Source organism: Aptenodytes forsteri, unplaced genomic scaffold, assembly GCF_000699145.1.
Source record: "Aptenodytes forsteri isolate BGI_AS27 unplaced genomic scaffold, ASM69914v1 Scaffold46, whole genome shotgun sequence".
NCBI lineage: Eukaryota > Metazoa > Chordata > Aves > Sphenisciformes > Spheniscidae > Aptenodytes > Aptenodytes forsteri.
In genome coordinates, this window is record NW_008794774.1 from 4,232,859 (window position 1) to 4,260,532 (window position 27,674).

The following is a 27,674-nucleotide window of genomic DNA, read 5'->3' on the forward strand; positions in this document are numbered from 1 at the left end:
TGCCAGCAAAGATTTTGGCCCTGTATGTGCATTTCCTAGACAAAGCAAGTGTCTTTGTCATTCTGAGCTAAAAACATTTTCTAATCCGAACACTTTAGGATGCAGTATCTTTGCCAGAATGGAAAAGGCTTCATCTCACTGTGGGTCTTGACCTCTCTGTCTGTCTGTCTGTCTCTCTCTCTCTCTCTCTCACTTTCTCAAGAAAAAAAAAACCCAAAGTAAAACAATTTCCTCAAGTCAAGTCTGCCTCCAACAGAATTCATTATTTATTTTTTAAATCCAGAAATGATTTCAGCTTGCACCCCAGGTGGGAAGTTAAAAAGAGGGAACCGATTTGAAAGTTTGTCACAGTAGGCAGAACAGTCGCTTTGCAGCCCTTGCCTGGCTAAGGGTGCACTGCTTCACAGCTACACTGTAAAGTGTTAAAAATCCTCCCCACCCACCCCAGAATATATATATATATGTATGTATAAAAAAAATTCCCCTGTCCACCTCTCAGTACAGAAAAGGACCTCATCACACTGCAAAAATAGCAGTACCCACTTTGGTCAATTAAAACAAACAAAAAAAGCATACATTATTCTTTTTTTTTTCTTTTAAATCTGTGTACTTACCTATAATAACCAATACAGCTAAAAGCACTACCTACATAGGCAAAACTTGGTATTGCATAATTCATATAAATTTATATCCCCTCCCCCCAATATTAATTGGAAGATGAAAAACATGAAAGGTTAATAGAAAAAACACCAAAATACTGAAAATATTGCTGGTCGATTACAAGTTTTAAGCGGCAACTATACACAGCCATGATATGCTTTATAAATGTGAGATAAAGGTATAACTGTCTAAAAAATCCATGATGTCACACATTTTTCCCATCTGGAGTACAAAATATTTTGTCATAAAAATGGTAAAGATTTAAAATGATAATAAATGCAGCAAAACAAGTGTAGTGATGTCAATTTTTTTGTGTTTTTTTTTTTCTTTTTTTGTTTTTTTCCATTTTTTAGATTTCAAGGCAAGGCACGTAATGTGGACATTATATCTTCGTGCAAATTAGGATTACTGGAAAGAGTATTTTAATTATTTTTTTTAAAGAGACATAGAGGCAAAATGTCTGCCCATGCACATTATATTTCTGTCAGTATGTGAAAATTGTTGAACAAGGCTAACTTCTGAAAGCACCATGCAAGTTTTCAGCACCCTGTAATTAGACTTACATTAAGAGTGCATTATTTAAATATAACATATCCCCATCCTGGTATTACCAGTTTGTAAACGGTAAGCTTTGCCCTTGTGACATGGATTTGCCTATCTCTTTGTCTCTATGATGCAGATTTTACAGAAACATGTAAACCCTATGGGTTCTTGATGCAACCAGTAACTTTAAATAAATAAATCCTACCCCTCTCTGGAGGCAGCAGCTAAACCAACATAAGTGCTGTGTTTCCATTGATTTCTTTTTCTCAAGGACATGATTTGTCTTGATTTAATGCCTTTTAATGCCCTCAAAAACTGAGGGGAAAAATAAGTTTGTTCAAAGTAATTTTTATTTCTATTTTTAATCCCCTCAATTTAGAGTCCAAGGGCTGAAGGACTTATAGTGATGACCCCTTAGATATGATTTTTAAATTGCACTTGCCTCTGTAAGTGTTTCTTTAGTGGGGAAAACATTCACTTTTTTCCTTTTCCTTTTTACTGTTGCATGAGGAGATAACACTTTTACCTACGTAGAGGCATTTCTTCCATAGAGCCTGTGTGTTCATACTGATTGAAAACTTCAAACTGCATAACACACTAGAAAAGGCTGAATTAAGGGCCAAAGTTTAATAAATCCATACTGATAACTAAAGGCTACAGAGCTTATTTTTAAAACATTTAGAAATCAGAGTGTTGAGAAAATGGCTGGCTCACAGCCCTTGTCCTCCTGCAGCTCTGTTGCTGCTGCCTAGCCTTTGTTTTGTGAGATAACCAGGAATAGTGATCCCATGCGTAAACAACAAGATTACTAAACCAATAAAACTAGCTTATCATGCAAATATTAAGGCATCTAGAAAGTCAGTTAAAATATATTGTCAGAGACAGAACATCTATTTCCCAGTGGACTTCATATAACAAAGGCTACTTAGCAGGGGCTGCATTCTAACCATCAGCGAAATATCATCGACCCTTTGTATGTCATTTCAGTTTCAACCATAAGGGAATTAGTGATTGTAAGAGCTGCAATTGCTGGTCTATTTTTTCTTCTTTCTTCAGTTTCTTTTCTTGTCCTGTCTTCCTTTCTTTTTTTCTAATTTTGCTTTTATTTTTTTTTTTTTTATTTTTTCCCTCAGTTGCTTGTTTCTGCTTGAAGGAAAGGCTCTCCAATTATGTTCAAACCATAATTTGGGACATTTGTCGGCAGGATCGGTGTCCTATTTGATACTTGAAAAGGAACCAAGCTAGCCCAGGTACCAGGACTGTTGAAAAGGGGAAGGAGGTAAGGAGAGAGAGAAAGAGAGAGAAAAAACAAAACATAAATTAAACATGTTGCAAAAACTAGAACACAATGAATTTCAATCAGGGTTAAGCCAATATTCATTAATAATGGCACGACTTAAGATAAAATAAGAAACCAAATTTGTGAATATTACTTGAGATTCTACTTCACAGTTTTCTTTTTGTGAAAGTATGACTTATTTGAAAGAAAAATAATTGCGTTGATCTCAGTTGCAAGTAGTATTACTGCTGTCTTACACTAAGTGTCCTGTTTGTTTATGAAAGCCCCCCAAAAATTTCAGATGCAAACATATAGAGCAGACACAACTAAACCATACAAGTGACACTATATGGCACCACGGATGTTATTTAAGAGCTACTGAAATACACTACAGTGTACAGGTTTGCTCTTTTCAAGAACACAATGTAAAGGTTCGGTGGTTAAGCTTCCTGTGCGATTTCCTACCCTCTTACAACCCGGCAGTTTATCTTGCCTCAGTCTCAAGATGTGCCTCTGAGGTGCGTGGGTCCCCACGAGAACGGAGGACCTTTAATATTCAATAAACCTGCTTTCTTTACAGATTCTTTCCAAAAGGTATCCATGCCTAAGGAACACTGGATAACACAGGGCCCAATCATGTAAACACTTGTAGCCAAGGGTAGCTGTGAGTCAAGGGTAGCAGCAAGTACCATAAATTTTTCGACAAATGTCTGAGAAAGAAAATATTTTCAAAGGCAATTCAACAACTTTCGAACTTAAGTCATCATTGCAAAAGCACTCTGTCACTGAGGAGCTTAAGTCCCAATGGCATTCACATGTTTACCAGGCACCAACTAGCAGTAGGTACCATACCCAACAGCATTTGCAAGATGGATACTCAAAGAAAGACCTCAGCTGTCTCTACTCAGTAACCAGAGCAGACCCTGAGCAGCCTTTTCCTTAGATGTGTTTCTGGCAACCCAGAAATAATGGACTTTAGAGAAAGTCTTGCCAAATTTATTCAGAAGAAAACCAGCATCATTGTGTCAGCAATCATTGCCAAACAACTAATGCCAGAACTGGACACACAGCGTGCAAACACATGCTTCTTCCGCACTTCATTGTACCGAGTTTTTATCCATACTAGGTGTTTACGCAAACACGACAGCTTACTTGGGAATACGCATTGGGATTAGACTGATAGCTTCATGATAACACATCTGAAGACTAAAACCTCCGACATATGTTTTGCGGAGGACGGATGCTGGAAGTTTTCTTCCTTCTCTCTCTTTGGTCACCCCTCCGCACTGCTCTATCCCTCGATGAGCAGTTGCACTTTTGTGGCATCGCATGTAAAGAGGAAAACAGACCCTTTTTATCTCTTTTAAATATGTAAAAAATAACTACATTTCACTTGGCAGATTTATGTGATCCTTTCAGTTGCTGCTGTATGAACATTAAAGAAAGAGGTCAACTTATTTTGTGAAATCCAGGGGACGTGTTCCTCAGGTCTTTTATATTAAAAATAATACAAACAGCTTCTGTCATTTACTCCTGTTTGATACTCTTTACCTCTCTAAGCCTGTTAATTTACTGTTTTCATCCCTAACAATAAACTTCAGGTGCTCTGTTTTACACAGAAAAAAAGTGGAAAAAATTGCTGACCTGCTTGTCTCAATGACAGTCAGATTCTGAAAGGAGCAGGACTAATTTTTTTCCTCAAGGAAATATAAGAAATATCAATATCCTAATGTATCTTAAATGCCTGAAGTACAAATATTATTCAATAGTTTTTTGGGTTTTTTTTCCAATTCGGAATAGTCTTGAAGGTCATCTGAAAATCTGGGGAATCTTCAGAAATTAAAAAAATCTTGCTATTTTTTCAAAATCTAAGATCAGCTAATATGTTTAATTAAAGATTTCTCTTTTTTTTTTAATTCTATTGACTATTGCAAATAAAATAAATTCTGTTGTTGGAGAAATAACTGCTTCTGAAATGCAAAAATCACAGTTACACCACAAATCTTGAAATATTCACAAAGACTTAAACCCAGTTGTTCATTAAAGATTTGTCCAATATGATCTGATGAAAAGATTGTTTCAAAAAAAAATTCAATATCAGAACCTCATTTAAGAGGCTTAATTGTTTCAACTTATTCTTCATCTTCCTTCACAGTTTGTTTTAAAATGCATTTTTTGTTCCTTCCTCTTCAGATTTCAGTGATGTTAAGAAGTAAATTCTGAAATAACAGACACAATCTAAATCGTTTCCAAGCACAGGGATTTGTAAAAATAAGAACTAGAATAAAAAATAAAGATAAAGAAAAACAAGCAGATTTGTTTGCTCAGGATCTGTCTCAATATATTTTTTTACAGTGCACAGTTGTTTGCTGTCCTGTTACACAGGATTTACAGTGTTTAGTGACTTTAAACAAAATAGAACACTAACTAAAAGAATGTAAATTCTGTGTGAGACCAACAAGGTAATTAAACAATTTCTGTTGCAAAGGCTAAATACACAGCTTCCAGGTTATCTTTCTGAAGATTTACAGTGCACTTCAGTGGTTGCATACATATATATGTGACTTTTTCCTTTGTTTTAAAGTTGACAACCTTCTAATGACTACAGCCGGTGAAGGAAAGCAGTCGGTGCTGATCAAGAGCAAATCACTATTTGTAGCAGCTTTCTTATCTACTCCTTCATATAGGAGACAGAGATCCTGATTTTGCGGAAAGTGCTCAATAAGAATAACTTGTAGCAAGTGACTAATAGGACTGTTGTTGCTGTATGACCTACAAATCTAACATAAGTGTTTGTTTAAACCCTTCAAGCCTCCCACCTTACAGTACAACCGTGACAAAAATGCGGATTGCAACAAATTCGTCAATGCTGCTTATGAATCCTCAGGGAGTAATACGTCTCCCACGTTAACACTGTGCAGATCCCACAGGAGTTTCGGAAGCCTCTCGTGCTGCTTGCGCAGAGCCTCCAGCTGCCCACCAGAGACAGTGGCACAGGCCACGGAGCACCTGTGGCGCCAGGACAGCTACACGCTGTTGGCATGCGATGGCTGGAAAAGCCACCGCTCTGACACCGCTGAGGGCAGGCTGAAGTCCCTGATCTACATGCACCTGCTGGGCAGCGGCTGACCCCACTGGCAGCCGGGAAGGACCGGCCATCCCCTCTGTTTGCTAGCACTTCCTAAGCCATGATCTTCAAGGCTTGATGAGCTCCAGTTGTATTTTAGAAATTAACCTTATCATACTGCAGTTTGATGTGACTCTATCTTGGGCCACCCCAGTCCTGATACCACCGTCAAGTGTTTACTGCAGACAAAAGAGGAAACCTGACTGAAAGTTACTGAGATGAATAGTGCTAATCACAGCACAAAGCTCCGAGAACAGCTATGATACAAAGAATAACAAAAAAAATAACTCAGGCTCTGTTAAGCTGCATATGTATGGCTGTCTATCCAACATTCCCACATACCCCATTACTTTTATGGTAAATTTAATCGAACTTTCAACTACCTTATGAGCCACACCCTGCTTTGTAGCTCCCCAATGCTCCTGCATGCAGCCAAGCCAGACTGACAGCCCAGAAGAGCAAGGTCCCCTGTCAGCTTTCTCAAACCTGCTCTGAAGGGACCTCTGTGAGCATCACAGAGTTTAGCTTCTACAGTTTCTCTGCAGAGTGTCCTAGCAGAAGTGCCAGTTACTGCTGACTGCAAAGCAAACTCTGCCTGGGGGCCCACATGGGTGGTAGCAGCCATGGAACACCTTTCCCTTCACCACACTATCCAGCAGTTTGCATAAGTTCCAGGTAAACTTCCAGCCCTCGGTTTCACAAAAGCACGTAGCAATGCTCTGTCTCTGTTCACTAAGTGCCTCAACACAGGGGAAGCCAAAACTCTTTCCATTGCCCAGTACACAGGCAAGCTGATTGTCCTTGCAGAAGTTAATGAGATGTCTGTCTGCCCACATGGCTTCTCCTTCAGATAAACAAGCTTCGTATGTATGAGTGGAATAAAGCAGGTCTACCCCACTCTCCAGCTCACTGCTCCTGAGAAAATCTGTAAGCCCTGCACTGACAGAGGTTATAATATAAATGGCTGTCCCTTGGAATATGAAATGAGACCTCCAAAAAACTGCTCTAGGCTAAGTTTTGAAGAAAATTACATGAGAAGCACCACCAGATATTGCTGTGAGGTTCAGACTAGTAGCCTTTGTGAGAGAGATTATGGTTTGCAGGACCACCTTCCTAAAGCATTATACCTCTAAGCAATTTCACTACCAGAAACAGTTTTCTCTCACCATAACTAGACTATCGGCTGTATTATACCGTCATCAGTTCCCTCTCTATCCACAGCAAGTATAATGTATTTATCTGTTCAAATGTAATAAAACAGCAAAGGAAAATTCTGCTAGCATCGTACAGGGTTAACATTATCCATTACAGTTTCCATTACAGTTTTCACATGTTAATTCAATCAAGATTTCTGCCATGATTTCCTCTTAAAGATAATAATTGCTGTTTCAAGAACCTCTGATTAAAATATTACTGGAATGGACCACAAGCAGTACTAACATTATACATATATACAGTCCGCTTTGGAGGTTGTAATAACATAAAGAGTATAATAATGTTAAACAATTAACTAAATGCAATAAAAAATAAATCCAATCAGACCTGAGTAAATCTGAAGGATTTTAAGATTCTTATTTTCCACCAGTTACCACCTTCTTTCTGTCATGGCTTCAGAAGTCTGTAAGAGTGTTTCACCATTCAGAAAGTACACCTAAAACAGTATTTCCTTCTTGCAGCTTTACTACCCTGTACATGAACACACTAGCTTAGACAAGGTAGATCAGATCATGCCAAGTCAGTCTTTGGACAGAAAAGGTAGAAATGCCTTCGATGTCGAGAGAAATGGCACTGGTGAGTCACCAAGCAAGGTTCGTCTATCTGTACTAAGCAAGTAGTCACCCACATAAATACAGGGAACTTTACCGTTTCAAATTGTTGAGATCGTATGAACTTTGGACATATAGCACAATAGCAATTGTGCTAACCTCAGTGTCCTGACTAAATTCCCACTTGTGCATTTCTGCCAAAAGAATAACCACCCCTCCGGCATCTACTTAATGTGGTACTTCTGCTACCATTCTAAACTGGTATCTGTAGTTAAACAGCTGCCAGATTTCACCTCCAAGGTGAGCATTTATTTCAAGAGATGTATTAAGTATATCTCAGCTTAATTTAGGATGACTTTTATAGTTTAGCAGGCCCATACCACCCATCTAGCAGATGGAGGAGGTAAAGACCTACTGATTTATGCCCAGAGGAGGGAAAAGGGAACTCTGCTGTAAGGATGCTTATTCTATTCCCTGCAGACCCCTTTTTGTGATAGTGTAACAAAAAAAGGTAGAGAAAGATCAGGAAGAGGCCACAGAGCCCATCACTGACAAAGAAAATCCACAGCAGAGGAAGGACCCTGACAAATGGTGCACGTCCATGCTGTGCTCTGGAACATGCATCCATGAGTGTTTGGTGCAGGGACAGGGCTAAAGGAGGTTTGCAAACATGCATGTGCACAGAGGGGGCTATGAGCAAGTGGAGGGCTGCCTCCCAAAGAGCCAAACCATGGATAATGTGGGCTCGGGTTACAAGAGACCATTGAGTCGCCTATGATAAACTGACTCTCCACTTTCCACATCTACACTGCATTTTTTCCCAAATATTACCATTTCCAATTTTAATCTGTTAGATTTTTTTACCTTAGCACTTTAAAAAAATATGACTAAAAGTGTATTTATCAAATTAGCATGCCTAAATAATAATGCAGACAATCCTAACTGCACCAAAAAAAACCCCAAACCAACAAAACCAACAATGTAGTTTTACTGCTTCAAAAGAAACAATTGGAGGTAAGATGATCAAGAAGTAGAAAACTGGAGTAACCAAAGGGTTAAAGATACAGTTTACACTTGGGAATTCTCTATAGTATGCTCCTCCTTCCCCAGCAGTGCTGCCAAAAATCATCTGACAGGAAACGTAAGATTAAGTTTGTCCTACCTAAGTGAACAAAGAGTGCTCAGAACAGGCAACCAGTTTACTACAGAGCGGGAACTCTTCTAATCCTGCTGGAATCTGCAGTGCTGCTCAGAAAATATTACTGTTTTCCTTACTTTAACATCTTGCTTCTGGATCATCTCACTCATTTTGGTCACACTGCAGTTCTTGCTGCTTCTCCCATAAAGGTTAACTTAAAGCTCCAAACATAATCATGTGGAAAATGGACATTATTGATTCCTATGGTCCATTGTTCCCCCATTCTAAGTCCCTGAAGTTCAAGTTCAATCTGGAATTACATCATGTCTGGTTTCTCCTGGTTACCAGACGGCTTGAGACGTGACCACAGCTACAGAAAAAACAAACAGCCTTCTTCACGCTTCGGCTCCTCTATCGATTCAAACATAAACTTTCTTTCTTTCTCTCAAGTATGCTTCAAGTATGGAGCATGGTTAATTTAGAGATTAAGTTCCAAATTAGATTATCTAATGGCATCTTAATGGATTGCTGACCCATTTCCTGTGGGATGGCAGCATGCAAGTCTGGCTTGAATACAATTAATTTCTTAGGAAGTGTTCTGAAGATGTTTGTCTAGATGGAGAGGAAACATAATGTTCTGCACATCTTTCTGCATTACAGAGTTGGGCAAAACTATTGGAGTTAGCAATTTAAATTGATAAAGACCAGAAATCATTAGGTTTTCTTTCTATGAATACTTTTACAATGAGGATACTTTAGTGTTTTTGTTCTTAAATTGTAATGAATTGATACTTCTATTCCAACACATTGCCCAAGGGGATTGGGGCTGGGGGGGGGCGGAGGGTATGAACCATTACTCTAACAGGTGTCTGTGTTTGCCAAAATCTGCTTGCCACAGCAATGCTGCTGACTGTGCTACTTTAGCTCTGTGTTTGCTCAATACCAAACACACACAAGGTACAAAAGCAATCTGCACCCATTCTCAAGTCTCCTCCTACTTCTTTCACAAATCAGAGATTATCGCATTTGATTGCCTTATCAGCATTACTATCATAAACCTGGAGTAGTGCTGGGGGGGAAAATGATGTTTGGAAAGCTGAACACCACTACAGCTAGAGCTGAGAAGGAAATTCAGCACTCTGAGAACAGAGATCCCTTCAGCATCTCCAGTAACAAACCAAGAAACCAGCTGTTTTACTATGCTTATGTATCAAGATAACAAACTGAAAGCAGGAAATGTTCACCTAGTGCATTTGCCTGGGTAGTGTAAATGTAATCTTAAAGTAACAGTTAAGCAGTAAAACTAACGCAGAAAGATTGTTAAAAAAAAGAATATAAATAACAACAGTCGAGAATAAAAATATATTTGGCAATAGCTGAGTTAAAATGAACACTTTGGCAATGAAAACTTGCTTAGTCTGTGAAAGACTTGCAAATACTCAACATGCTTTAAAAGAGACCCATCATGCCAGCTTTTATGAGTGGTCGCACTGGAATTAATACCAATGGCATAATGAGTCGCTGAGATTCAGGCTCAAGCTCATGTTATCAGACTTACATACACACACACTTTTTCTCACTCTCACTCATGTCTTAAGTTTACTTGTTGCATATGCTCTTGCTCTCATGTAGCAACTGAGACTGTATTTTCCTAATTAAGCTTTACAGATTTTCACAGCTTCCCCTCACCTTCTGTCTCTAGGAAAACAGTTATTATCACAGAACTGTGGTTATGAAAAAAGAAGGTGTTGGGGGTTTTTTTAAGGGATTCTGAGTATCTTCTTCATATGTACTACAAAAAATTGACCTAAATGATCTTAAAAGTACTTGAGAACTTAATTCTATTGATGTGCTTAAATGTTGTTCAAAGTTCAGCAGACATAATAAAATACATACTATAAATGCTGTAAGTAAGCAACAACAACAACAAAAAAAGTAGATGGTTGGGTATCAGGACCAAAATAAAAATTAATACATCCAAATACCTTACCAAATATCTGAGTTTTTTTCTATTTTTTTTAGGATGCTTACAGGATGTTTTATATAAGTATTTCCTTTAAAGATACTAGAATGTTTCATTCAGCTAAGCAAAGTATTAATCTAGTTTTTCTTATTACTATTCCCTGCAAGTCTTCTGGTTTTGGAGAAAATGATGCATCAATGATGTAAAGTTTTGTGGTTTGGGTTTGTTTTGTTTTGTTGTTTTTTTTGTCTTGTATTCATATTCTCTTTTTTTTGCGAAGTTCAGTTTTTTGCATATGGACCACTACTGTCTTACACCTGGGACTTTAAATGCCAACAGATACATAATTTTATAAGGAAAGAAAAACACAGAAAATGTATTTTGTATGTATCATATCTACTATCAGGTATGACAGGCAGCTACTAATAAGACAAAGAACACAGAAATAACAGAGGTTTTATCATCATTCACTCTCAGTGTCCAAGGTGTGGTTCACCAACAATGCTCCATGACAAAGCTTTCAGCTTGGCCACCTCTGCTACCTGATTTCTGTAGAGACAGGACAGCTAACATTGAGGCACTGCCAACTCTTTTACCTTCTTGAGGTCAATGATATTTCTGAAAAATCAGTATACTTAAAATAACCACAAAAGCCTGCTGTAAAAGATCAGATTGAGTACCATCAAAATGAGCACTGGAGATTTGAGGAAATCACAAAATCAAACATTTATCAAACCATTTTGTGGGGGGAAATTTGACTGTCTGGACTAGAATATATTTCTTTGCCAACGAGCAACAATTTCTTTTGCAATACATTCTTTTTTTCAGTGTTGGTTTTAGTGTTAGACGGGCTCACTGCTCCTTAGTCTGCGTACGTATCATTTCTCTTAGATCCTCACCTACATGGGATTTGAAAAATGTTACATTCCGAAGCTCAAATCCTAAAAGCCATCTACGTAGGGAGAACTAACAGTTTGTTTCTTTGTCCTCCAAGGTTGTGCTTAATTCAATGCCAAGTAAGCATAGCCTAGGCCTGTAAAGAGATGCCCATGGCAGAATTTGTGCCCAAGCTCATCTGGCAGCACTTTTGTATGTTGGTAGGGTCAAAGTGGCAGGCAGCACTCTGGGAGCGACCTGCAAGGCGGTTTTGTCTGTAAAGGTGAGTGGATCATGGAGCGTGCTTGTATTCATCACCAAAGTTTCCTTGGTCATCGCCTAGAAATCTTTTTCCCCCTTTCCGTTCTTTTCATAATTTATGCCCAAGGGTCTTGTGTGATGGGTACTGAAAAACAGAATTCAGCAAACACTGGGACAGTGCTTCAGCCGGTATAAACTGGCATTGCTTTAAAAGGGGCTCAAGTGATGACTGATTAAAACCATTCAAGGATATTCCTAGATAGGCAGTTGTGATATAATTTCCCAACACCTGTCAATGCCCTGAAAAAGCAATACCCTTTTTAGTGGGAGAATAAATCACCCCCTCTGTGCTATACTAGCTCAGTTTGGATTCACTCCTGGCAGTACATTGAAAACTGTGGCAATTACTGCATGATGGGGATTTATAATGTGAATCACAGCCCTTGAGGAGATGAGGTGAATCCATTAGCTAATTTTCCATTGTGCCATTTAATCTCTAAGGGAAGAAATGACAACACTTTGCTTTTCCACCACAACTCTTCCAGATTTTAAATATTATTTCAGGAAAATTGCAAAAAGGAAAAGTAAAGCAAAAATATTCAAGGCATTTAAGTTTCAGATTTGTAAACAGCACCAATTTTCAAATTCCATAATTACCCTTCCAAGTTGATACTCAAAAACCTCAAACCTTCTAGCAACGCATAGTGCAATACAGTGCATCAAAAGACATTTTGTACATAATACATATAAACACTCACAGTCACACACATACTTACATAAACTATTCAGAAGTACGCATACTTTTATGTGCACACAAATTTCCAAGAAGTATTTAAAATTATTTCAAGAGTGAGTAGCTAATATGTCATCTGACGGGCTCCCAACCCGCAGGCTTTGCATGTACAACCCCCATTAAGCGTTGCAGATAATCCTGCACATGAAAGAGGTGAAAGACTGATGTATCACAATTATGCTGATTTGTTTATACACCTATTTAGACACACACACCTCTACTGTTACCATAATTCATTATATACCAAGAGATGTAAAAGATAATAATGAGTAATTTATTAATTACCAAGGGTTAATGGGTTTTACTGTGTTTGCCTTTTTTTCATGCAAAAAGAAACTCTCTTTTGTGTAAATCACTCCTAATTATTCTGTTATTTAATTGAGAAATAAGATGGTTTATATCTTACCTTCATGTATATGTTAGTGACCTAAATCTACACCAGCCAATTAGTCAGAAGTCTCCATGAATAGTATGGTTATTCATTGTCCAAAACCACCACCACCTCAGACATTTATTATCATACTCATCTATACCTCTAACAGCACCATTTTCTTTGTGTTAACCACTAAGCCCCCCAAAATATGACCTTTAATTCTGCAAACGACATTTTCATTTTTAAAGCCTAAGATCAGTATTCCCTTAAATTTACAAACCCTTTGCATTTGACAGCACAGTATTGTCATTCCAGGTGCTTAATTAAGGTAGTTTCTAAATTCAGCTTACACTAAAGATAACCTGAATGCGTGTGGGAGAAATGTTACACATGGGTTTTGATCAAATGCTGCCACATATCCCTCTGCAGGCCCACTAAAACAGATACTGTAGCTCAATGCAACTTTTTTAGAGGTGGTGTAGGGGTGGAAATAATTAAAATGTTACCTTTGCCAAGTAATTCCCAATGTATCCTCACTGGCACTGGGGTATAAATGCCTGCCGTTTTGATTCATGGTCCAGTCACAAATTCTCAGCTGTCAATTGAAACCTAGCAGTCAGATATGGATCGAGCAGTACTACAGTTTTTAGTATTAAATGAACACATGCAAACTAGTACTGTACATGGCAAAAGCCTTACTTTCCCAAGAAGTAACTTTAAAAAATAAAACAAACAAACAAAGAAAAATAACTTATTCTGAGAAATAAATGCCTATAGATTTGTTTAAGATAATGCTACTTTAATACGCTCCTCTATTAATAAAGCATAAAAGAGTAACTAGTGTTTAGCACATAACAATTAGCCATTATTAGATTATAAACTGAGCTGGAATAAAAGGAAATGTTAATATTCAATAGCAAGATACTTTAAGAAAGGAAATAAAAATGCTGTTTTCTCTAAGTAATGCTCTATATAATGTGTATTAAGTAAAGGTCAAATATAATCAATATCTTGTAGCATGCATTTCATGAAACACAGAAGACATGCAATTTATAGAAAATTTGCCCAAATTAAACAAACTGTATGTCCTTATCTTGCTATTTAAGAAGGGTAAAGGTATTTTGTAATTGAATTTTATTAATCTAGTGTTACTGAAAGTGGTATTACTTAGCAAGAGGTGATAAAATAATCTAATCTTGCTTTAGACTCAGAATAATAGCATTTAAAATACTTTATTGCATTTTAATATAATGAGGAATGTACTAAATGTTAGCTGAAACAAATTCTTCCCAGATCCTCAAATCATCAGTTCTGCCTTCACGGATTGTTCAAGCAACCGTCTATAGCTCTGTTTATTTAACAGCTGCCCTATAGTGTTAGCAGATTTATTGAAAAGATATACTGCTTATTTTTAAGTTTAAGAAAGCGAACTTATCATCTGGCTTGTGAAGAAAACATACATTTTAACCTCTGTATAGTCATGCTGTATATAAATTGCTGTAGCATTATATATGATACAGTACTCTGAAGATAATGTTGTTGCTCAGTTTAATTGCATTTGATGCATTTTAGTTTTCTCTATCCGTATTCACAGTCTTTAGATAGCACAGGCTACAGCAAACAAACTGCAATAAACTATTTTCACAGGAGCACAATTAATTGCAGTCCTTTCCTGAAAAATACAAATGCTGAGGACAAGACAATATTGCAAACCTGACCCTGTCTGGCTGTTAGACTCATAAGCTTCCTGCTGTTAAGGTCTGAGAAATGGAAATGTTAGTCTCTGATGTTTTCATAGGGATTGTTTCTTGTTTGTTATCTAAAGAACTCTAAGGGACCTTCTAAAGGCCATTAAAAGCATGACTAAACCACATGAAATTAACCAGAAAAGGAAACATGCAGTCAAAAAGTTTGCTAGGGGTAACTGTGAATAATACATTAAATATGTTTAAAGAAAGGGCTAAGTAAATATTTGGTTTAGTCACTATATAAAACCGTATTGTAAACCTGATTTTAATATTGAAGACATAGTAAAATATGTCAGCTCAGTTACTCAATGTACAGTAAATGTATTTCTGCTATAATCCTTAAGAATGTCATCTTCATTACAGATGCATATTTTAAAGCTTTATAACTTAGCTATAAAAACTCACTTCCAGCTGAAACACAAGACTGAAAGGTTAAACCCCACCTCTTTTCTTCTTTCACAAAATATAAAATCTACGAATAAAAGCCCTTTGGCTGATTAGAACCATAAAAAATAATAAAATCACAAACTTAGTGTTACCAAATGATTTTATGCACTTAGGTCTAGCTCAAAAATCTGGCAAGCACTTAGCTTGCTATGGAACCTGATTGCATTTGCTATTTGGGGAAAACAGTAAGGGATTGATACATTACATTTTAGTAAATCAGCTTCGGCACTAAATCATTATATTCTTCCCACAGTCTGTATGAAAACTTTCCACGTGTACAGTTAATGTGTTAAATTTATCATTAAGAAAGCTCCAAAAAGAGCTTTTCAAGCATATTTCATAAATGTTGGTAATGACATACTTCCTATTATATATAGTCATATATACCTCAATACATATACATCTAAATACTGTAATGGTAATAATAGAACATGTGCATTTTTTATTTGTGCTGTAGACACATACACACGTGTATATGAAGATTCATGCTACACCAGACTTATAGTTAGTGTAAACTGTAGTGCTATTCACTGCACCAACTGTGCCATACTTGCGGTACTGACACCACCTTGAAGAACTGCAGGTCTGTATGACAACGGGTTCTGCGATAAGCCCAGGACTGCACCAGCTGTGCTGAAAACCACCTTCCCAATGTTAAAAACTATTGCTCCACACTCCTCAGCAAGCTCACAGAGCTGCCATGTTGTCTTTAAAAACTAACCTGCCAGGCAATGTTTTTTGTCTCCCTCACATAAAATTTCCTCTCCCAAATCACTCCTGCTTAGAGATCAGGATGTCTAAGATTTAGAAATGTACTTCTGAAAGTATTGAGAAATATCACTTTCAAAGTCTGCATCTGCATCCCTCACGTGTGTTGAGTGCTTTCTGGGTAAAAAGGCTGGAGAAGCTTTAAAAAAGCCCTGGCTCTATTTGGTAGAAGAAGAAATCTTTTCACAGCAGCAGCAGGAGGACATTCACAGCCCTTGGAGGATGTCCAGACAGCCCAGTAGGGAAAGCCTGGGGGCACAGACCTGACATGAGTACCAAGCTTTGGAAGGATGTAGGGCACTTTAGTACAATATTTTGAGTGCTGTATGTTGTCTGGATTCATGCTGAAAGCTTTCTGGCTAGTTCTAGTCCTCAGAGTAACTTAAGTGACCTCTAAAATCATGCCACAGTGTTAGCTGGAGACGAGAAGGCACATTGACTCTCACCCACAGTAAGCCACCTAAAAGTTTCTCTGCAGGACATGTGAAAGGGAGAGGCAGGAAACTACTGAAGGCTACTTGAGAAAACTTAAATTCCTCAGTAGATGGACTTAAGAAATAGACATCATGAGACATTTAATAAATGCTGAAAAACATTACTAACTTTCTCAAAAATATGCTATGAATGCAAAATAAATTATTGGCATGATTTGGCATGTGGCATGGTGAAAAGTCTTTCCTAGAAGCCTGTTGGACAGGCCTGCTCCTCAGTCCCACGGCTTTGTCGTTTTCAGCAAGGCAAGCCACATGAACACCACTTCAATAACGCTTTCCATCCACGAAACATTATCAATGATTTTTTTATTTATGTCTCACCTAACCACACAGAAAAAGAACATGGGTCTGTATTCTGAAGTGGAAAAGGATGCCCAGCCTTGCAGCAGGTGGGGAAACCTCACAGGCAGCACAGCCATTTCCTGACACGAGGAGCTGCAGAGGTCTCTCATCCCTGCGACACATCGTCACTCATGAAGTAGCAGAGAGTACAAAGCCCACTGCAAGTGCTTCTCCAGGGAGGCAGTGCAACTCTCTCACCCACCTCAGCTGCGTCATGGGAAGAGGCCACAGGCCCAGGCAGAAGCAGAGGAGTAGACTGAGTGCTTTTCCTAACTCTTCCACTTGCCTGAAAGTCATCCACCTCCCTGCTCCTGTTCTGCCCTTTCTAAAGTGCCAGGAAGGTGATTTTGGTTTGCACTTTCCAGTGGTGTGAGACCTACTGATGTGAAGTTCTACCCAAGAGCTAGATTTCACTATAGGTGGCTTTTCAGTTTAAACTGGGCATCTTCCAAGCACAACCATCCTGCAGAGTTTTAAGTATACAAATCCTACATACATTAAAAACCCATAGTCAACAGCTCAATCGTTAATCAAAGTCTGAATAATTTTTATGGGTTAATATTTAAGCAGGTTTTGTATTCTCCTATTTAAAGAGTGGCTGTCTAAGACTAACATTCATTTCAAGCTTCTGTGATTGCTAGTGAAAGTAGACGTGTATTTTGGAAAGTCTAATAGGAGACTATGCTATAGCTTCTGTTAGTTGAGAAAAGCCTATAAAACTCAACATTTGCATATTGTCATTGTCTTGACTGAAACTTCCTGTAAATGTTTTTCCTTTCCAGCAAGCATACGTGAAAGGTGACCTCTTATCCATTTACATACCTCCCTGGTGGTCATGTGACCCAGTTTTACATCAAACTGTCAATTATGATAAGGGACACAATAAGAACAGCCTAAGTGTTGATAATCTGTTTCCTGGCTTTACTGAGAAGTTCTGTTTAAGAGTCCACTTGTGTTCTTCTTTCAGCCCTCTGCTGAAAGCAAAAGCAACATCCACCCAAAACATTTTGCAAACAGACACTGTGTGTTCAGTGGACATTTAAGTTTACAATTTCCATGATGAATACTATGAAGAGAATTCCATTTTGAACTGTGTGATTTGGTAACCAAAGGATGCATCTGGAAAGAACAACTTCCTACCAAAGAGGCAGGGCAGTCTGGTGTGTAGGAAATAAAAAGCTATCTACAGTTTTCTGACTTTGCATTTTGGAGACCTGAAGAGTTTCTTATTACTACATACATGGCAAATGTCTCACTCATAAATGTCAAATCTGTGTGAAAATCATGCATACCATACACCACACTCAGAAAGTCCAAGCTTTAGTGAAAACCATGCCATTGTATTAATCAGTGCAAAGATTGGAAGAGTTCACTAGCTCCTCAGTAATTGGGCCAGCATTTGTTAGCACAGTTTACTGTAACAGACAGGAAAGTTCTAGAGGTCATTGTCTTCACAGACCTCAATAACTATCCCATTTATTTATATTTTCTAATTTTAAAAAAAATCACCCATACAAAGCTCCAAGGTACATTAAAATTAAATAAACGGCCAAGAAAGAAAACCCGTCAGTTATTTCATTCACTCCAACAGAAATCTTATTATTTGTGAAACCATTAATTTGTATTTGCAATAAATATACATGTCTATCTATCCATCCATCCATCTGTCTTTTTATATTGTTTATACAGGTAAAGTGCATGACTAGTATTTCTGGCAACATTCTAGCTTTATAGCCAGAAACAACATCAACCTGTCTCTACGTGTCTATCATTTCAAGAATATAATAAATTCATGAAGTTGAGAACAGTAACACAAGGAGGCTACAGAAATGCCATCACATAACCATAAGAATTCTGATCATTAAGGCTTTGTTACTGAACTAAAGATCTCTCCATTAAAATTATTTAGCCAAAAGAATGCAGACACAGCTAGAACCTGGCAAGGGACTGTGTCCACTTGTAGAAGACTGAATTTGACTGAGTTTCCTCGATTTGTTGCTTTTTTCCTCTAGCCTAGGCTTAGAAACCACAAATCTTCAGCAGATGCAAATCAGAGAAAGAAGGGGGGGAAAAGGTGTTCCCATATAATTGTGAAGATAAACCAACCTTTCTTTTATGTGCAATTCATGTAAGATGTTTCTCAGCACAGACAATGAGCACCAAGTACTACATTTGACTTCATAAAATAATCCCACCAACCACCAACAGTAAAATTAAGAAAAACTCTCTCACTTAGGTACTAGCTCTTATCACTTCCTTTGCCCCTTCCTATGGTGCCCTCCCTGCAGTTACATTATCAATACTTAACAACTCTCAGAAGCTGATGCTGAATCAAGAAAAGCAAACCAAGTGGTCATTAACAATTTGTAATGGACAGTTGGAGGGGCTGACATGACTTTTTTACAACAAAATTGTAAGATACATGTGACTCTCTAGATGCCACTGAAGCAAGAGATATATTTTGTAACTATTCATGTCACAGTATAGAAATACGTGGCATTTCAAGGCAGATAAGAGGAAGACCCACCAGCAATTGCAGCAGGAAGTGGACTGCATAGTTATAATTCCTCCTTTTCTTCCTATTAGCGTAGCATGCTAAGTAATGCATGTAACAGCATATTTTTCACAGTATCCAGATCAGTAAAAGCAAGTAAACTGCTCCCATTGGTGCTATTATGCACTGTCTTTCAAAGTTGTATTCAGTGCTTCCCATCTAAATGTGAGTATTCCAGGTAGGTTGTGCTACAAATTGTTTACTGGAAGTTCTAGCAAAGTATCACTTTGTCAAAAGAGTTATGTAAGTGTGTGTTGCAAAATACATGTCTAACTTTTAAATTTATTGTGGTTACTGTAATTTAAACAGGCTACATAATGGTTCTTTTTAACAACAAAAAGTACTCAACAGTACATGCCAATATTTCTCATAACCAGAGAGAATAAATCTTCATAAAGACTCCTCCAATGAAGTAAAAAATGCACTGGTGACAATATTTATTTTTCAAGGGTCAGTGTGCACTACAGGGTATGGTGAATGTTTAAAAGACCTCTCTGGAACTAAAACCATTGGCTTTCTAATTTAGAATTTCTTTCCGCTAATACAAAATGATTGATTGCCTTTATTTCATGTATCTCTTGATTTTTCTTTTCATTCATCATGGGCTGCTTTAAACAAAATGCATTTAAAATCTGCCGCAAGAAGAGTGGTCTCTTTTAAATTGTTGTAAAGTAATGAAAGGACACAGTAAATCAATCTCATTTCTGCCTTACGAAAGGATAACCTTTGCTCTATTAAAGTTGTTTAGACAATCTCAGTGCTCTACCTCACTTTCTGGGTAATAAACATATATGGCACTGTAATCTCAGAGATGCCTTTAGGATTTAAGTGAGTGATGCTAACTAATTCATTAGAAACTTATATATACGCACATATATTTGTATTGATCCAGCTGAAAAAGCTTTGTTGTTAAAGTATTCTGTTCTTTCAAATGGTTTCAGCAGTACATACTATTCCCTAATTTTGTACATATTTATATGTATAAGCATCCACACACGCACCCCCCCGAACACACTTAGGCAAGCATACACATATATCCATTGAATAAGTTAGAAAAGAATAGAGAATTCACAGCAAAGATGAAACCATGACACGATTTTTAAATTTACTATATGGCTCACTGATCACCAATTGATGCTCTTGAATTAATATAACGAGACTATGAAGCAATATACTTTAGAAGGGAGAACATTGGTTTCACACAGTGGCATTAAAGAATTTTTCTGTTTATGAAGTGTATGTGAGATCTAATTTATTTTCCCCTTCCCCCTAAGCCATGTGGCCACAGGTTTTACCATGAAAGGGAGTATAAGACACAGTGCATGTAAACACCAAAGACTGTGATGACCCTTGAGATCCCTCTCACTTTTATGTTCCTGTGACACTGCTGAAACCTCCAAATTTACTTCCATCTACACAAAGCAAAAAATATATAGAAGATGCATGAATTAAACAATATATAATTTACATGTCATAAACTCAGCCAAGAGAAAATTAAGCATGCTGCCACTGCCTTCTGGCATGTGACAAGAAGTTTGTAACCCTTTCAATGAACTTGGAAGAAGGTGGAGTGGGCTTAAGCAGTAGCAAATTTGCAGAAAAAATTGTGTCTAAAAACATGTAGTGAAAAAAAAAAAATTATTGTACATCCCCAAATTTACAGGATGTCAGAGACTTTTCAAAGGATACTATGTAAAACTTCACATGAAAAGAAATCCAGAAATTACATGCACTGTGTTTAAAAAGAGAGACGTTGTGTGTGTTTTCAAATACAATAAACATACACTGTATATCTTTTAAAAAGAACCATGTTATAGTAATTATAACACATTTCATAATACAACAATCTTTGAGAGGTTAAAAAAAAAAAAAAGCAATACACCAGAAAATTTACTGAAAAATGAATGGTTGGCAAAACCACTAATTGTCATTTGGTATTTTCATAAAAGTGTACAGATGTTTCCAGTTAGGTCGCACTGGTTAAAAAAAAGTTGGCAAAGCATCAACTATCTTGAATAAATGATCATCTTTATGATTTTCTCTGAACTCTGCATGTGGTGACCTTTAAAACGGACATACTGCCACCTTGCCCTGGGAGTGGGTAGGGATAGGGAGTTCCAGATGAAGCACACTGCAGCTATATCTCAGCAAACACAGAACAGGTAGGTATTACTGAAAAATGAAACAGGCATGTGTACCAACTGTTGACAGGAACCCAAGCCTGAGAAAAAAATACAGTACAATAAATACCAGGGACTATTTAACAGCCCTTTTCTTACTGCCACATTCAGCTTTTTTTCTTGTAACATTTTACATGCTGTTAATTTCAAAGTCCTCTACTGTTAAGATCTAGGAGCAACACAAACACACATCATAAAATGTTAAAGTTCTAAAGGGTCTGAATTTGTTCCTGTTACTAGCGATGTAGCATTTCGGTATATGCATGGCCTTGCTACTGACTGCAGCTAATTTGTTTGTAAGCCATCATTAATCTCGGCTGTATATTTTCACAGTTTGGGTAAACACTTCATTTGCATTAAATTTACAGCATTAATGAGATGTGAAATTTAAAATGCTACTTGAAACATAAATGCTGTAAGAAACTAGAACAAAAACGTGGTTTTATCACGTTTGAAATCAGCAGACCAATTTAAACCTATTAAACTAGAAATGATGATGTGTTGCATTGAGAATTTGGTTTTATAACTCATCTTCTAGAACTAAACTGAAGAAATGTAGGCTTAAACATCTGGGGGAAAAAATAGCTTGAAAATAATAAGTTGTACTTTTTGTTTTGGAAATTTTATTTTTTAAACTGATTTTGAAATGAGAATTTGTTCTTTATACACCTCATTCTCTTTCCTAAAATCCTATTAAAGATTACATATATGTGCTATTGAAAAATAAAATAATTGAAAGAAATATGATTAGAAGTTCCTTAAGATGGCACAAATCTAAGAAATAAAAAATATGCTAAATTGATGTTTCTTAAAGGGTTCAGTTTTATTTTGAATAAACTTCATCTTCAGATGACGAATACTGAAACCCTTAGGACCCCAGTCTAATCCAAGGTAACAGTGGCAGCACGTAGGAAGGTAATATTGCGAAAGCTTCTCTATATCATTACACCTATGTGAAACTTGCCCACCTGTTGCTGGTGTAGGAAGGATGGGTCTCTTGGGCTTAGTCCCACATATCGATTGGCCTGGGATGTGCCTGAGGCTGTGTAGGCTGATTAAGGAAGAACAAAACAGATTGATAAAAATACCAACCTATCATAACTATTACCCTGCGCGGGTACAGTACAAATATGAGAGATCCAGAGTTATGATTTTGCAATATATAGGATGTGTCTGTGTTTTTCCTTTATTAAAACTTTAATAGAAAGCAAAAGAAAAATTGGACCAAATTTGGAAAGACGTGTAAATTCCTATAAACTTCAATGGAAGCTGCATGTGTAAATCACAATGATGTCTCTTGTTAAATAAAAGTTCCTCTGATTAATATATATATATTTTTTTTTAAGTGATTAAATAAGGTATGTATTTGAAGGAATCAAGAGCCTGATTCTCGTTTCCATTACACCAATCTAAGGCACCAGTGAAACCACTGAGATTACAACATTATGAGAAAATATTAGTGCACACATTATTCTTACTGCTGTGAAGGCCCATCACAAAACTGTAAAAGAACAACAAAAATTGGAATGAAAAGTTCAGTTTACTTATGTGGCATGAAATGAATCTTTACAGGCCTTTGGAATCAGGATGTAATCTGATTAGTATTTTCATGAGAAGGGAGCTAACTTTTACTGCGCAATATAATATTAAATATTCAACTCCCCTATGCATCAGAAAACATTTTCCCAGGGAGACAATTTAAGGAAGTTTCTTGCTGTCTGCTACAGAAGATTAAAGAAATCCATTTCTCAGGAGAAAGGGAATGGTAGGTGATGCTGGGATTAGTTACAGGATATGGATCCTTCACCCGTAGGTCACATTCCTGTCTGGTCTCTGTCACAGTAATCCCTAAAAACCATTACCCTCTCATGACTTTTGGTGGCACTTATGAAATGAGGTAGGTGGTCTTACTCTACTTCCCAGTGTGGAGATGTCCGCACTGCAACTTGAAGCATCACAACCTGGAAACTTGCTGGCAGACAAAGCAAAACTACTAATATTGAACAGACACACACAAGGATGCCAGTGAGGAGCTAGATGGGAGTACTTACTGAATTGGCCTGTTGGTATTAAAGTCACACAGCAAATACAAGCAAATGAAATTTATTACATTTTTTTTAAAAAAAGGCTTTATACAGTAAACAGGCTTTACTGAAAAACTGTCATAAAAATTAATCGGTTATTAGAAGGAAATTATGGTGGAGGCTACAGGGTTCCCCAAGTACTATCAAAGCCTGCTGTTCTTTCTCATTCAAAACAATTCTGCTATTGCACTTAGAATGAAAAGCAGTGCCAATCATTTGCCATTTTATTCTCATCAGAATGAATAATAAAGATAACTTGTTGGCCAAGCATATGTTTTATATATATTCATATATATTTTGAATCAATCAGTAAGTTATTGCAAATAAAAGTAAATCTATGCCTTAAAATATATTTAGTCTTGATTTTCCCATTAAGTTAACATTAGCACTCTGTGCAGCAGGCCTATTATGACTGATAATACAGTTTATATGTATTCACATATAACTTATATATCAGCAGGACGTGATCCCTCATTTTTTGCTATTTTCTTCATCAACAAGCTATGTTCCTTCACTTTTTTGCTCTTACAGTTACCAATCCAGTTTCAAAAGGCTTTACCAAGCAGATAGACTACTGCACTGCTCTGAAAACCATAACACTCTGAACATGTAGCATTTATATGCTATCTTATATGCAGAACTGGCACATTCAAATAAAATTTGTACATAGGGGTTTTTTTATTATTATTTATGTGCTGTAGTGACAGACATTGGATCTTTAGGCAAGAAGTTACTTGCACACTGCTGTGGAAGCATGAGGAGGCCTTATTTCAATATCTAAGCCGAGATGTTCTAAGGTTCACGGGGAATCAGGTACCCAAGTTCCAATGAATTGCACAAGAAACTGGGTGCCCACTTCATTTGAAAATATAGTCCAAATTTTTCCCTAAATAGTAGGACAATGAACAGATTAGGTTTGCTTTCTTGTAATGATGAAATATGGTCAGATTACCAGAAAACATCCCAATGCAGTTCTGACATTGTATTTGTTCTTTTTGCCATTTGTATTAGAAACCCTGACCTCATCTGAGACAGCTATTTAGGCCAGGCACAATCATGTCAAACAGGAAGCAGAATGAAACCATAAATACTTGAAACTACACATGAATTCAGTTTTCTCAGTTTTCTATTCTGGACCAAAAGTTTAGAGCAACAGCTTCGTGTTTGCTGCTAAAACTAACTATTCTTAAAAGGTGCAAGAACTGTACCACAAACCACCAGGGAGGATACAGATATACTCTACCACCCTTTAACAAAACTTCTGCTATACTAAAAGAACAGCTAAAATACTTCCGTAAATCTATCCATGTAATTGTTTGTTTATACTTAAACAATAGTTCGTCCAAAAGTTACTGCTATCTTTTTATAATAAAGACATAACCAGTTTTCCTCCTTTACATCTTGGCCACTCCTATGCATTTGAGTCTCATCTCTGCTTCACATTCTAATGAAAAGATTTAAAGTAGTATAACACCTAAGAAACAAAGTTTATGGTCTCTGTTAATGACAGACCAAAAGTTAGGGACTGGATTCACAGTTCAAAAACTAAACAGGTCTAAAGCAAGTCATTTTAATGTAACAGACCCTAAAGAGATTAATATTTTTGAAGACTGGTAAGTTTTCTTCCAAAGTGTATGTTTGGAAGTGTCTTCTAAAAATCTTCACCGCTCTGATAAATGCTGGTAACACTGGCCATCTCAAGTTCAAATAAAAGTTCAAAGACAACAGAAACGCAGAAAGTGGTTAAAAAGCAACATTCTGCATCACTGAGCATAAGATGAGTATTTGGAAGAGAAGAAATTACCCTATACATAGTAATACCTTTGCTCTTATTTCCAAAAACCGCAATTCCATTGAAGATAATAGGATAAATAATATGGTCCTATATAGTAATAAAGAGCTTAAGACATTAAAGTTAGGGCTGGGTTTGTTTTTTTTTTTTAAAAAAGAACAGTGGATCTACCATCCATTGTAGCAATGACAAGGAATTAAAATTTTCTTCTGCCACATCAGTTGTTTTTGCTAAAAATGACACAACCTATATCAGCATGCAATTGTCATAGCTCGGATTCAGTATGCGTTGTAACAAGGTTTGATTTCTGTAGGAAAGCTCATTGAGGAGCAAATTATCCAATCTCTCTTTGGAATTCCATCTGCGGGTCATTGTAAAACCTTGCTGTCTGGGTGTGCTTCTCAATGTCTTAACAATGTCCACCTTAGATGAACAACCACGTTTCCTTTTTCTTGAATAGTGGTCAAATATGCAGGCTTTTCCCTTTCATTTGGTTGTCATGTCACAAACTTTGGTTCATGTAACATGATGCTTTGGTTGAAATTTGGGGAGGAAAAGCTTTGCAGTCAGATCACGTTTGCTCTCCATGTAAAATGATGAGCATCCACTTGGTCAAATAGTAGGAAAAGGAGCCTTTTTCTGGCCTCGATTTGAAATCATATGGAATCTTTGATGGACATTTTTTGTTTCCTAAAGAAATACTTACTGGTTGCTGTAGGTGAAGATGCCTCACCTTCAGTGGATGTAGTGATGGGTTTAGTATCTGTCATGGTCAGGGTCACAGGTCGCACCGCACTGTGATGGGGAGAGGGTGCCAAAACTGGAGTAAAATGGCCAGGCACTTTCCCTACTACTTGACCACTGCTGTTAGGCTACAAAACAAAACCAAAAGAATGCCTTGTGAAACATACACATTGTGTTTAAGGAACCTACCCACCTATCTTAGGGATTTCCAGAATGCCCATCACTGCAGTACCTGCGTGTTGGAATGTGCCGTTCTAACAAAGCTATGAATTGCTATGTGGTATTTTTAGCAGGCAGATCCCTCCTCAGATAGGCAGTACAAGCTTAAGTAGCAGTACTTTTTGGTAAGCTTTCTTTCTTTCTGGATGCAGCATGCATCAGATGATTGTTTCAAAATATATTTGCTGTTCATGCAGTGGCTGTGAACCACAGTGAATCCCACGATAGCAGGATTAAACTGACCGGGCATAGGCCCTAATGTACGAAGTATTAAGAGCAAACGAATGATGCAAAACCTCTGTTTTCACATGCCATACCACTCTGGCTTGGAGCATAACCAAGATTTGACCACAGCTGTCCACAGAGATTACGCATACTGGAAGGCTCACTAATAATTCACATGTTTGGGAGTGGGGGAGAGGGTTAGGATACGATGCACTATAATGGATATGTCATAACATCTGGCCAAAAGCCACCTACCAAAAACACAGAAGTGTTTAATAATGGGAACTTTGCAAGTCAAGAGCATAATAAACTAAGACACTTCTTTCATAAGTACAAGAGGCAGTCTGCATATGACCTTATGGTACAGGTCATCAAGGTAATATGCTACTTTCTGCATATAGGCACATCTGAATTTGGCAATGTTCACCAGTAAATGTATATGTTTATCCAATGCTTAAACATGCCTTAGACATTCTGCATGACTGTAAATACTCCAATGGTAAATAACTTGCAGTAAAAATTAATTAGCAAGTATTAAGTTTTTTCAACAGTGGCTGATAACTTTTGTCTTGAACTGATTGTGTGTTCTGTGAATCATAGGTATTTTAAAATACAGCCATAAAGCAACAAATACTGGGAGTCTCATTATCAGAAGGATCTTGTCAAACTTGAGATAATGCAGAGTAAAGAAATGGACTGATAAAGGACCTGATTCAGCTGATACAAGGAAAGGTTAAAAGAGGTAAGCATGACTACGGTAATGAAATAATAACTGGGCTGAGACATTACTGCAAGTATGTGCAGAGTATAAACACACAGAAGAGGAAGGAGTTATTTGGAAAGTACAGGAAGTATAAACTTGGGGTAATGGAATGAAATCGAGAAGGAGGAAATTTAAAATTAATAGCACGAGAAAATTCCTGGCAGTATGATCTACCAGACTTTGCAAATGCCCCCAGGGGAGACTCTTGTTCTTTAGGACATCAAAAACTAAGCTAGAAGAAAACACTAGAAAATATAAGTGCAAATGGAGACCAATCTTGTATTCAAAGGAACATTGAGCAGTTAGCAGACTATTTCCCTCTCTAAAATCACAAGCCTTACAGTGAAAAATAACAGTAAAAATGTACACTAATGAGAAGTGGCCAACAAACTACCCCTCTAAATGAAAAAAAGTCACCCCCTAAACATAACTGTATGTTTGGGGGAGTGTTGGAGTGGGGTGGGGACAGAAGAGCCATGGAATCCCAAGATCTTGCAAATCTAGAAATTGGGTAGTATTCACCACCTTTTCTCTC

At 37.2% G+C, this 27,674-nt stretch overlaps 1 protein-coding gene across 2 annotated transcripts in view; it reads right to left on the bottom strand.

The window, feature by feature from the left end:
* Positions 1 to 287: 287 nt before the first annotated feature.
* The window catches only part of NFIB (nuclear factor I B), a 177,032-nt gene continuing 149,645 nt past the window's right edge, over positions 288 to 27,674 (bottom strand). The window contains exons 10-13 of one of the 2 annotated variants that reach the window (XM_009274275.2): positions 25,922 to 26,060; positions 22,281 to 22,363; positions 13,286 to 13,374; positions 288 to 2,462 (exon numbers count right to left, since the gene is read on the bottom strand). In XM_009274275.2, the coding sequence (XP_009272550.2) occupies positions 2,333 to 2,462; positions 13,286 to 13,374; positions 22,281 to 22,363; positions 25,922 to 26,060 (441 nt within the window). In that variant the 3' untranslated portion in view covers positions 288 to 2,332. Of the gene's footprint in view, positions 2,463 to 13,285; positions 13,375 to 22,280; positions 22,364 to 25,894; positions 26,061 to 27,674 lie in introns of both variants that reach the window. The other variant, XM_009274274.2, reaches the window with a different exon arrangement.